Raw genomic sequence first — 13,410 nt, 5'->3', positions numbered from 1 at the left:
CAAGATATGATGTGAACTGACTGCTGTTCACTAATTGCCCCATCAGCGTGGTCATCTGTATGTCAGCGGCATAGGAAAGGGTTCGCAGAATTTCGTGGATTTTATTTCACAGTACACAGACATAAAAATATGCAGAAAAGAGAAGGGGGTTGGGAATCAAACCCCAGATAGCTGCATCGAGGACTCATAGTATGACTATACCATTTATACTGTATATGGTGTGCATGCTCTACCCCTACACCATACACTGCACCCCCAAGGTGGAATTTCAACTTCACAGGGAATTTAAGTTCAGTTTTCTAACTGGGAACTCAGAAATGACAACTTTCCACCCCAGCAATGTCAGTCATTGTTGTTTAAAAAGAAAAATCCCTCATTGATTCCTTTGTTCTCTGGTCAAATTTACTTTACCTCCAACTGATCTGTGATTTTATTCCCTGGATTTTTTGACAGAGCAGCAACTTTGTTTTCAGTAATTAAATAAATCCAACTTCATCTGGTTCTGGCTGGTAAACCTCCCACTCATTTTCTAGCCGCAAGTACTAGTGATTCATTTCATATAAGAACAGAACTCAACCTGTTTAAGCGAGTACAAAATCTATGAACATCGAAAGGTTTAACATCCAAAACACTGTTTAAGATATTCTATGCACTCTATAATAATATCTGAAGCCATGTATAAGACCTCATCAGGAAAAAATTAACCAAAATTGAAATATATGCTAAACATTAAACAATAGCAACTGCATTTTTTAAAGATATATATTTCTTGAAATGTTAAAACAGTACAATTAAAATTCAAAAGTACCTTCCTTCGTTAGACAATGACAAGCACCAAACCTATCTCAAATTAATTTTGCAGGTGCAAGCATTAAACTTTCTAGTCAATATTTTCTGAATTTGAAGGAATGACTGTTGTCAGAAAAGAACGAATGAGCACAGGATTTATTGTTAGAGTATACAAAATACAGGATCATAAGTTGCAATGGGCTATTTGTCATGTACTCGGAAAGTTTGAATACTATATATTTACACAGATGCAAATCATTTAAACATTTTGTTTAATTGAAAGACAACACATAATGTGAAAAATGGAGTACTTTGTTTGCTACAAAATGTATAGATTTTTGTAAGCACCATATTTTAAAGAAGGCTTTACTGCACTACCATTTCTTACATATGTTTTGTAAGCATTTGGAACTTGGAGGCTGTTGATCTCAGATCAGATCATTGTTTTGCCTGATATATGATAGACTAAATTTTATATATCTTCAAGTCTGTTCCACAGGCCTTCCAGCTGAGCACTCAAGACTCCTTTAAAATAAAATTAAGGGGGTGTAATATTCTCATTATGTTTATAAACATTGTCTTACTTAAATATGAAAGACCTAATTTAGAATAAATGCCACCTGGAAAAACACTAACAATAACATTTATGTTAGTCAGCATCAACGGTTGAGGTTTTGATCTCCAAGTAGTTCATGCTAAGAGCAAAAACACACATATATGTGATGATAACTAATTCCAGTACTTTACACCAACAAAACCTCTTTATTATGAAATGATATGGTGCCTTTGTTTCTAAAACAGCCGTTGTCCCTTATAGGAATCTGAGTCATTTATGGACATCTATTGATAAGGAATCCCAATCTGATACTTACCATGTAGTAAAATAACACACTATAAGTTTTGTCAATATTATTAGTCTAGATTAATATTATGATTGTGCAGGTTGAAAATTGCTTTGCAATGAGGTTTACAATGCTGCAGTACCTCTTGTCCATATTTAGCAGCAACTGATATTTTGTTCCAAGTTCCTGCCTGTTAAACACATTAATAGAATATATAATGCATCACCTGAAATAGGCATTGCTTTATATTTTTTTCTTAGAATGTATCTGACTTGACACACACAGCTTCAGATTTCAATATCCCCCCTGCATGATTTACTTAAAGCAGTTTGATGAAGTGGTAGGCTAATGTTGGCATGTTTTGTCTTTGTTTTAATGTAGGTTGTTGATAATTCCACTGGTAGCATATTTGAATGCGGTTTCAGCTGTTTGCAAACAAAACCTATGAGAAAAAATGTTTTCCTCTGCAACATAATTGTTTTGAATGTCTTAAAATTTAATGACTAGTGAGTTTCAGCTGCTCTCTGCGCATATCTCAGTACACATGACGCAGACAGGCCAGGAGCTGCAGCAGTCTTTCTCTTGCTCTCAATTTCATTGTAAAGGGTGAAAAAACAAATTTTTAGGTAAAACACATTTTTTATGTCAGGTAAATATTCTGTCTATAATACAGTTTTGCAAGCCATGCATATGAAAATAGGCTGTGATTTTTAAAAATTGGCTGTGCAAAACTTACATCTTTGCATAGATGTAAACGCATGCATGTTCAGTCACTGTCTCACAAAGGAAAACAGTGTATTTTCAATAAAAATGAACAAAAGACAAAAGTCTGTGAACATGTCTGTTATTGTTTTTTTATAAACTTCGTGCAATACAGTGTTTGAGTTTATCACACATTTAGATAAACCATAATCTTTTTTCTAAATATATTCTATTCTCAACTACATACTGTTCATATTGCCCACATAAATGCTATCTGTGCGCAGTTTTGACAGATTTTTCTTATTTTTCTGAAATGAAATCAAAAAAATAAAACATATAGAATCTGGAAGCATCTGGTTATTGTTTAGTTTCTATATTTCATCATGTAGCAGATGTATCTCAGGTTTCCACCTGGATCTGTGGTTACTCCGACAGTTTAGCAGAGCGGCAGGAGGGTGGAGGAGTTCACGTGTTTACATTCTCATCCACAGTTCACACTCAGGAAGTGGCAGTTACACGGGAAGCACAGTGAAAATATTCTTTGGGGAGGTTTGGGGGGTTGTCTCTGTGAAGAAACTGTTATTGGAGATGTGATTAGGTAGAAGAAAAAAAAATGGATCAAATATGGACAGGTTAGAGGGCCTGGCTGGTGCTCAGCCAACATGGATCAAATATGCATAAATTACAATGTACATGTACAATGTACATGTAGTTTTTTAAAAATGTTTCCTTGATATTCTGTGTTTAAACCCTTTTCAACTCACATATAAGTGTTTTTTTTTTTGTTTTGCAACTGAAAATGATTATTTGCATGTGTCGCTTTGGGACTTTTTTTAATACAAAAAAATGAATGGATTCTTTGTTGTTTTTTTTTGTTTTTTTTTCAGGAAGCGATTTTTACCTAATTCTGTACAAACATGTTATTTTGCTTTTTTTTTTTTCCACTCCAATGAAGGGTTTCTGTTAATGCCCAAGAACAAACATCTTCAACACAATAAAGCTACAAGTACTATCTGCTAACACTGATTAGAATGGGAATAAGACAAACAGAGGCCCATAGAAAACCAGAGCCCGCACTAACAATGAAGTTTGCCGGCTGCTTCAGTCGCTCATGTTGTTGTTGCATTTCTTTTAGCATCAGTGTTTGGAAGACAATTTACAGTATACACATCTGACTTATTTTTAAAAAGGAAAACTCTAGATTATGGGAGTTAAAAAAAATAAAACAGGCTCTCATTCACCAATATTTTTTGCACACTTATTCTTTAACACACCGCTACACACAGCTCACTGTCGGTTCTCAGTGGCTCTGCATGGAAGAATTCACAGTAAAAGTCATAGAGATCTAAAAAACCTAAAGTGGAAAAAAACAACACCTTTAAAATTAACAATTCATTCCAAACTAGTGCTTGCAAATACAGCTAACCTGTAATAACGCCAAGAATAATCACAACAACAATTTACATTAAAGATGCTCTGGTTAAATTAGCAGTCCTATTGCACAGAAATTAGGTGAAAGGTTTTCATAGTAGCCCAAGGTTAATTGCATTTGATCATTAATAAAATAAATCATTTCTAGCGCATTGAAATATCAAAATAGTTTATTTTGTGAAAGTTCATTGTTGTTGTTATTATCGTTCTGTTATTACTCTTCTTTTTTTGTTCTCAGTGAAATTGAGTTGACTAAATGAACAGTGAACAGGGAGGAGAGTTAACTGCTGTCCTATTTTTTTATGTTCCCTCTTTCATTATCCTGCCTTTTTTCTCACCTCCCTCTACACAGGTGTTGTCTTCCTATTAAGAGTGTTAGAGTTGCTCTCCCTGTCTCCCTTCAGCCTGTCCAGAGTCCCCATCCCTCGCTCCCTGTCTACTGTGGATGATGTGAATGGTGGAGGAGCCACAGAGTTAGCCATCGGTGCATTGGAGTTGGAAGTGTTGGAAGGGTTATGTGACTTGAGTAAAGGCAGCGTGCCGCTCATCATGACTCCCCCTCCTCCACCTCCGTCCTTTGGGAAGCAGTTGTGGAGCTGGTAGAGTGTGGCCCTGTCCACAGTGCCATACATGGGTGGCAGACCCGCCAGTTTGGGGTCGCGAGACAGCGTGTAGAGGGAGATGTCTCCTCCAGCCAGTGCCGTGTGCGAACGAGAATGCGGGTTGGGCAGAGTAGAAACTGAAATGGGGCCCTGGGAGAGCAGTGCAGAGGGGGGTAGGCCAAAGTTTTTCCCTCCGCCTACCCCGACGGGTGAAGGGTCTCGGGAGCGGGACGGGTCAGTGGAGCGTGAGGAGGAGCGGGAACGACGGCGGAAGCGGTAGCTGGGCAGGCGAAGCATGGCATGCGTCGTGGTTTTAAAGATGTCAGTGCGAGAGCGGCAGCGGAGCTCTTTGTTTTTCTCGATGTAGATGTTGACGGCCAGCACCCCAACCATCTCGGCCATGATGAAGGACAGGCCTCCAAAGTAAAAAGACCACCCATAGGAATACTGCCATTTCTTATCTTCATCTTTCTTAGGTGAGATGTCTCCTAGTGCAGCCGAAATGTAGACGATAACACCAATTATGTTACTCAGGCCTGTTAAGGGCAAAAACAGACAATGCCCTAATTATTAAAAAAAAATCAACAGAATTACTATAAAATGTTAAGAAGGGAAATGCATGAAAAGTACTAAGTACTATGTATATACAGTACAGACCAAAGGTTTGGACACACCTTCTCATTCAAAGAGTTGTCTTTATTTTCATGACTATGAATATTGTAGCTTCACACTGAAGGCGTTAAAACTATGAATTAACACATGTGGAATTATATACTGAACAAAAATGAACTGAAAATATGTCTTATATTCTAGGTTTTTCAAAGTAGCCACCTTTTGCTTTGATTACAGCTCCGCACGCTCTTGGCATTCTGTTGATGAGCTTCAAGAGGTAGTCACCTGAAATGGTTTTCCAACAGTCTTGAAGGACTTCCCAGAGATGCTTAGCACTTGTTGGCCCTTTTGCCTTCACTGTGCGGTCCAGCTCACCCCAAACCATCTTGATTGGGTTCAGGTCTGGTGACTGTGGAGGCCAGGTCATCTGACGCAGCACCCCATCACTCTCCTTCTTGGTCAAATAGCCCTTACACAACCTGGAGGTGTGTTTGGGGTCATTGTCCTGTTGAAAAATAAATGATGGTCCAACTAAACGCAAACCGGATGGAATAGCATGCCGCTGCAAGATGCTGTGGTAGCCATGCTGGTTCAGTATGCCTTCAATTTTGAATAAATCCCCAACAGTGTCACCAGCAAAGCACCCCCACACCATCACACCTCCTCCTCTATGCTTCACAGTGGGAACCAGGCATGTAGAGTCCATCTGTCCACCTCTTCTGCGCCGCACAAAGACACGGTGATTGGAACCAAAGATCTCAAACTTGGACTCATCAGACCAAAGCACAGATTTCTACTGGTCTAATGTCCATTCCTTGTGTTCTTTAGCCCAAACAAGTCTCTTCTGCTTGTTGCCTGTCCTCAGCAGTGGTTTCCCAGTAGCTATTTTACCATGAAGGCCTGATTCACACAGTCTCCTCTTAACAGTTGTTCTAGAGATGTTTCTGCTGCTAGAACTCTGTGTGGCATTGACCTGTTCTCTAATCTGAGCTGCTGTTAACCTGCGATTTCTGAGGCTGGTGACTTGGATGAACTTATCGTCCGCAGCAGAGGTGACTCTTGGTCTTCCTTTCCTGGGGCGGTCCTCATGTGAGCTAGTTTCTTTGTAGCGCTTGATGGTTTGTGCAACTGCACCTGGGGACACTTTCAAAGTTTTCCCAGTTGTTCGGACTGACTGACCTTCATTTCTTAAAGTAATGATGGCCACTCGTTTTTCTTTAGTTAGCTGCTTTTTTCTTGCCATAATACAAATTCTAACAGTCTATTCAGTAGGACAATCAGCTGTGTACTGTATCCACCTCCTGCACAACACAACTGATGGTCCCAACCCCATTTATAAGGCTTGAAATCCCACTTATTAAACCTGACAGGGCACACCTGTGAAGTGAAAACCATTTCAGGTGACTAGCTCTTGAAGCTCATCAACAGAATGCCAAGAGTGTGTGGAGCAGTAATCAAAGCAAAAGGTGGCTACTTTGAAGAACCTAGAATATAAGACATATTTTTAGTTGTTTCACACTTTTTTGTTCAGTATATAATTCCACATGTGTTAATTCATAGTTTTGATGCCTTCAGTGTGAAGCTACAATATTCATAGTCATGAAAATAGAGAAAACTCTTTGAATGAGAAGGTGTATTCAAACTTTTGGTCTGTACTATATATATATATATATACACACACACACCACAAGGTATTAATGAAATATTCTTCCATTACCTGCAGCTACAAAGAGAATTCCTGCCCCAAGGATGATGTTCCTTTTGCTTTTATAGAAACGACTAGCAGCAATGCAAACCCCACCCATCAGCAGCAGGATGGCACTAAGGATTGGGAAGATGTTAGAAGCCCTGACCACCCCTAAAAAAGAAAAGAGAAATAACAGTAAGAAAGAAGCAGGATGAAGATAAAATATACAATGCATATACATATACAAATCTGTTAATCCAGAGAGGGTTGTAAGAATTTTTTATGTGCTTTTTATTCTCAATATGAAACAAAAGAAAACATTTACAGTACACTCATTAAAATGTGTCACGGTTAAAGAAACAAGGTAATGCTTTATTTTTGGAAAGAACAATGTGTCAGCTGGTTATTCAGACCAATTTTGCAAATGTTGTTCAAAATAATAATTATTGGGCTCCCTGAGCATACTTGCAACACTGTTATGTTTATGACGGGCATCCCTTTTCATTGGTTGTTACTTAGAACCAGTTACTCTTCTCTTCCGGTTCTGTTCAGATTAAACTGGATTTTTGTCACATTTAAATGTTTTAGATAATGAAACAAAAAAACAAAATCAGACAACAAATCAACAATAAGAAAGCAACTGTGGTAAAATGGACCAAAAAGGATTCAAAGTTCCATCTCCCATTCTAATGATCCCCAAGACTTTTGGAGAAAATATTCTGTGGGCTGATGAGACAAAAGTGAAACCTTTTGAAATGCGTGCTTCCTGTTATATCTGTTATAAAATTAAAAGCATTTCTTGAAAAGGACATCATATAAAAATTGTGACGGTACAGTGATGGCCTGGGGCTGCGTTGCTGCTTCAGCACTTGAATGACTTGCTGTGATTGATGGACCCATGAATTCTGTTTTCTAACAGAAAATCCTAAAGGAGATAATTCTGCCATCTGTTTGTGACCTGAAGCTAAAGCTCATTTGCATTATCCTGCAGGACAATGATTTGAAGTACAACAGCAAGTCCAAATCTGAATGACTCAAAAACCAAACCAAAAACAACCCAACCAAAATTTGTTTTTTTATAGGTCTAGTCAAAGTCTGACATAAAATCTGAATAAGGGAGTGTGGTATCACCTTAACTAGCCCTTTTAATGCTCAAATGCCAACTCTTACTTTTTCACATAGGCCCTGGTTTGTTTTGACAGCCTTTTCCCTTTATATCATAATTTGAAAACATAATTTTGGTAATGTATTAGGCCAGGTTATTTTAATCAGAAATCAGAGTTGTTTGATAAAACATTTCATTCTGACAAAAAGCAAAAGCTGTCATGGTTTACTTGGAATTGGACCCAGAATGCAGACGAGCAGGCAACGTGATGGTAAGTGAAAAAGATTCAATAACGAAAACTCACTCACTACAGGAGGCAGGAACAAAACAAACGGGCCGGCAAGACAGGCATGGCATGATCAAAAAATAAGACTTGAGCATCAAACTTGACATGAGCATGAGAGTGAAAGATGTTTCCGTGAAGACTAACAGAACAGGTGTGAATATATGGCGTGAAAACCAGGTGGAGTAAGGAGACAGATTAACTTGAAGCAGGTGAACTGAATAAACTTAATTAACAGAACAAAACATAACTGGAGCAAAACAGAGACTCTTGAACACAAACTAGAAAAACATGAAGCAAAAGCATAACCAGATCCAAAAACCAAACTTGACAAAACATGAATAAGACGACAAAACAAAAACATGACCAGGAAAATAAACAGAAACATGATTCAAAACTTGAACAGTGAAAAACATAAGGAAAAACCCCGAAACCAAAAACCAAACAACCCTACATCATGACAAAAGCAGAGGAAATGTAAGGAAGCCTAATACAGGTCCTTCTCAAAATATTAGCATATTGTGATAAAGTTCATTATTTTCCATAATGTCATGATGAAAATTTAACATTCATATATTTTAGATTCATTGCACACTAACTGAAATATTTCAGGTCTTTTATTGTCTTAATACGGATGATTTTGGCATACAGCTCATGAAAACCCAAAATTCCTATCTCACAAAATTAGCATATCATTAAAAGGGTCTCTAAACGAGCTATGAACCTAATCATCTGAATCAACGAGTTAACTCTAAACACCTGCAAAAGATTCCTGGGGCCTTTAAAACTCCCAGCCTGGTTCATCACTCAAAACCCCAATCATGGGTAAGACTGCCGACCTGACTGCTGTCCAGAAGGCCACTATTGACACCCTCAAACAAGAGGGTAAGACACAGAAAGACATTTCTGAACAAATAGGCTGTTCCCAGAGTGCTGTATCAAGACACCTCAGTGGGAAGTCTGTGGGAAGGAAAAAGTGTGGCAGAAAACGCTGCACAACGAGAAGAGGTGACCGGACCCTGAGGAAGATTGTGGAGAAGGGCCGATTCCAGACCTTGGGGGACCTGCGGAAGCAGTGGACTGAGTCTGGAGTAGAAACATCCAGAGCCACCGTGCACAGGCGTGTGCAGGAAATGGACTACAGGTGCCGCATTCCCCAGGTCAAGCCACTTTTGAACCAGAAACAGCGGCAGAAGCGCCTGACCTGGGCTACAAAGAAGCAGCACTGGACTGTTCCTCAATGGTCCAAAGTACTTTTTTCGGATGAAAGCAAATTCTGCATGTCATTCGGAAATCAAGGTGCCAGAGTCTGGAGGAAGACTGGGGAGAAGGAAATGCCAAAATGCCAGAAGTCCAGTGTCAAGTACCCACAGTCAGTGATGGTCTGGGGTGCCGTGTCAGCTGCTGGTGTTGGTCCACTGTGTTTTATCAAGGGCAGGGTCAATGCGGCTAGCTATCAGGAGATTTTGGAGCAATTCATGCTTCCATCTGCTGAAAAGCTTTATGGAGATGAAGATTTCATTTTTCAGCACAACCTGGCACCTGCTCACAGTGCCAAAACTGGTAAATGGTTTACTGACCATGGTATCACTGTGCTCAATTGGCCTGCCAACTCTCCTGACCTGAACCCCATAGAGAATCTGTGGGATATTGTGAAGAGAACGTTGAGAGACTCAAGACCCAACACTCTGGATGAGCTAAAGGCCGCTATCGAAGCATCCTGGGCCTCCATAAGACCTCAGCAGTGCCACAGGCTGATTGCCTCCATGCCACGCCGCATTGAAGCAGTCATTTCTGCAAAAGGATTCCCGACCAAGTATTGAGTGCATAACTGTACATGATTATTTGAAGGTTGAAGTTTTTTGTATTAAAAACACTTTTCTTTTATTGGTCGGATGAAATATGCTAATTTTGTGAGATAGGAATTTTGGGTTTTCATGAGCTGTATGTCAAAATCATCCGTATTAAGACAATAAAAGATCTGAAATATTTCAGTTAGTGTGCAATGAAACTAAAATATATGAATGTTAAATTTTCATCATTACATTATGGAAAATAATTAACTTTATCACAATATGCTAATATTTTGAGAAGGACCTGTACATTTTTCACAGCACAGTAAGAGCAAAGTTTGAACTATAACTTTACATGGAATATGAAAAAATATACATTTTTCCTCAAGTACTGGGAAGCTGATTTAGCTTGTTTCAACTTGACCACCATTAAAAAAATTTAAATGAGCAACTTTAATCATGATATGTTTTAATCATAAATATTAAATCAACAACTTTGGCAACACCAAATAATGTACACACTTCAATAATAATAAGTTCAATAATCATCAGTAATGGCTAAGAATGGATTGTATAGATATATAACTATTGGTTAATGGGAATGTAAAATGCTTTTGTTCCTGCAGCAACTAACTCTATTGCAGATTTAATGCTAGCTTGTTAGCTTAACAATAATGTGGAATTTCTGTTTTAGTTCTGTGTGTTTTCATCTACATTCTCTACTAAAAAACAACTCAACTAATAATATTTTGGTAGCATCCCCAATTACAAAAAAGACAGTTTTTTTTTTTACAGTTTTTATCTTAAATAATTATACTGTAAAAACAGTAGTCTGTACAGCCTGTACAGCTTCAATTGTTTAGATAGGACTTTAAGAGAGAAATTATGGAAGAATCTAAACTTGGAAATGTATTAATAGTAACAACCACTCATTATATGCTGGACATAAAAAAAAAATGCAAACGGAAAAAAAAAATGCCTCCATAAATTTGCCATTAATAGCCTTTCACTGGCTACTGAGAAGTTTTAAAGTGTCAACCTCTACTTATTTTCAAAAAATAAGTACACACACATTAACACTCCTCTCTCATCTAGGACAACTAGGCCACTGGAGAGAAAATGCCACCTAAATGCCAACAAAATGCCTCTGCAACATTGTAAACAGAGCACAGGCTTTATGCATGCACAGGCTCACATGCAGCATATCACAGAGCAGAAAGACATCACTGCAGGGCACTGAGTACGAACTAGGGCACCCCATCTCCCTTGCCTTTCTACACACTGTCATATGTTTGTTTGTGTTTTTCTTTGGGACATTATCTTCTGAGGAAAAAGTGATTCAAACCCAAATTTTTCCACTTTATTCACTGTTTTTTGAACATATTTGTCTCATCATCCATATCTGATACTAGAGACGTAGTGAAAAACCAGCTAATGACTGCAGTCAATTTTATAGATTGGCCACGACCGGTAACCTAATCTGCTGTCATACTGTTACTTATCATGGAATGCATGGAGGTACATTGAAAAATACGTTACATGGGTCCAAGCATAAGTGAATGAAGGGGAATTTCAGAAACATCAAGTCCTGTCTCGTTTTTAAAGTATGTGTGTCGCTTTTGATATGCTCCTTTAGTTACTACGGTATGTAGTCTAAGACCAAAGTGGTGAAATTCCCTGTGTTTTGTTTGGTCATAACTGGATATGTTACTTTTCTGTGATGTCATCATCGCATTGGCATATTTTTTTATATTAAAAGATAAACAGACCATCTGGAAATTAAATTTCACTCGTCTTTGAGTGCCTCCAAGTGGTCAGATTATTTTGAGCCAACATAATCAGACAGTAATGATGCCTTAATTCAATTCAATTCAATTCAATTCAAAAATACTTTATTAATCCCAAAGGGAAATTAAATGTTGTTGTAGCTCATATTATGAAGGTTTCCTCAAAGAGCCGTTGTAGATGCTGATGGCTGTGGGCAGGAAGGATCTCCTGTAGCGCTCCGTCTTACAGCAGATCTGAAGAAGCCTATGACTGAAGACACTCTGTTGTTGTAGGACAGTCTCATGAAGAGGATGCTCAGGGTTCTCCATAATGTTCTTCATTTTATGAAAAATCCTTCTTTCCACAATGATCTCCAGAGGTTCCAGAGGAGTCCCCAGAACAGAACCAGCCTTTTTTATCAGCTTGTTGAGCTTTTTTAAGTCCCTGGTTCTGATGCTGCTTCCCCAGCAGATGATGGCAGAAGAGATCACACTTTCCACAACAGACTTATAGAAGATATGCAGCATCTTGCTGCAAACACCAAAGGACCTAAACTTCCTCAAGAAGTACAGTCTGCTCTGTCCCTTCTTGTAGATGGCTTCACAGTTGCATCTCCACTCTAGTCTGTTGTCCAGGTGAACACTGAGGTATTTATACTCCTCCACTACCTCCACTTCTTCTCCCATGATAGAAATAGTTTTTGACTTATTCCTGTTTCTCTTAAAATCTACAATCATCTCCTTTGTTTTAGTCACGTTCAAAATAAGATGATTGTTTCCACACCATGCCACAAAGCGGTCCACCACCTTCTTGTACTCAGCTTCTTGTCCATCTCTGATCCACCCCACATTTAATTAAGTTTAATTAAATTAATTAAATTAATTAATTTAATTAAATTAAGTTTCACATTCAGTTTCAACCATACAGAAAATGCAGCATTAGATTAAGTAGTGGTGTTATTGGGTTATTGCAGGGATATCTGAGTTGTGGTTGCATCGCTTTGGCAGCAGTGGGGAACATTTGCGGTTTACATGGCATATGTGAGCTATGGATCTCTCATGTGCTGGAGTTGTTCGACATGCCCAAAAGATCTGTGGCAACCTGGCTTATCTGGTGATCAAACAGTGTTTGCTACAGTGTGTGTTTTCCTATCAGTAAATCCACCATAACAGCAACACTCTTCAGTGTGAAAAAACATAGAAGCAAGAACTAATTTGAAAGGAAACTATATTTTGTAGGCTATATCAAGGCATGTCTAAGGTTCATTTGATTGCGAGAGACCAAGAGAGAGCAAGATTTGGAGAAACTATCAGAAAGGCTAAATGGAATACCTAAAAGTTGCTCTTATTTATCGTTTTGAGCCATATTCACTTGGGAATACAAACAGAGAATGCTGTTTAAGTAATGCTAGTCAGGCTAAGAGTACTAATTACTAATAGATGACACTAAAGATGCATAATCATTTTGTTATCGTTTAAAAACAGTAAAACTCTTTTTTACATTTACTAATCTCTTTCTGATACATGAGTATTGACTTACGTAGGACGTACTCTGCTCCATCATGGTCAAAGTCTGCATCCTCTGGGAAATGATTAATCTGAGAACACACTCCTCTCTTCACTCCTAGGAAATAACAGAAGAAAAAGGTTGACCTGAGTCACCAAAACGCCCAAACTCATAACTGTTGTTTTAAAAACAGAAAACACCAGCAATCCTGAGGAACAAGCTCAATCACATAAAAAGAGTGGTATCTAAGTTTTTATATTTTCTTCTCAAGTCTTCACTGAATATTAAACC

At 38.3% G+C, this 13,410-nt stretch overlaps 1 protein-coding gene across 3 annotated transcripts in view; it reads right to left on the bottom strand.

Moving 5' to 3' along the window:
- Positions 1-2,459: 2,459 nt before the first annotated feature.
- Positions 2,460-13,410, bottom strand: part of cacng8b (calcium channel, voltage-dependent, gamma subunit 8b) — a 42,602-nt gene continuing 31,651 nt past the window's right edge. For all 3 annotated transcript variants that reach the window (XM_047361866.1, XM_047361865.1, XM_047361867.1), the window contains 3 exons: positions 13,153-13,236; positions 6,696-6,836; positions 2,460-4,902 (listed from right to left, as the gene is read on the bottom strand). In XM_047361866.1, the coding sequence (XP_047217822.1) occupies positions 4,109-4,902; positions 6,696-6,836; positions 13,153-13,236 (1,019 nt within the window). In that variant the 3' untranslated portion in view covers positions 2,460-4,108. The remainder of the gene's footprint in view (positions 4,903-6,695; positions 6,837-13,152; positions 13,237-13,410) is intronic.

This window comes from Girardinichthys multiradiatus, chromosome 3 (assembly GCF_021462225.1).
Source record: "Girardinichthys multiradiatus isolate DD_20200921_A chromosome 3, DD_fGirMul_XY1, whole genome shotgun sequence".
NCBI classification, from domain to species: Eukaryota; Metazoa; Chordata; class Actinopteri; order Cyprinodontiformes; family Goodeidae; genus Girardinichthys; species Girardinichthys multiradiatus.
This window is presented reverse-complemented; position numbering and strand designations above follow the sequence as displayed.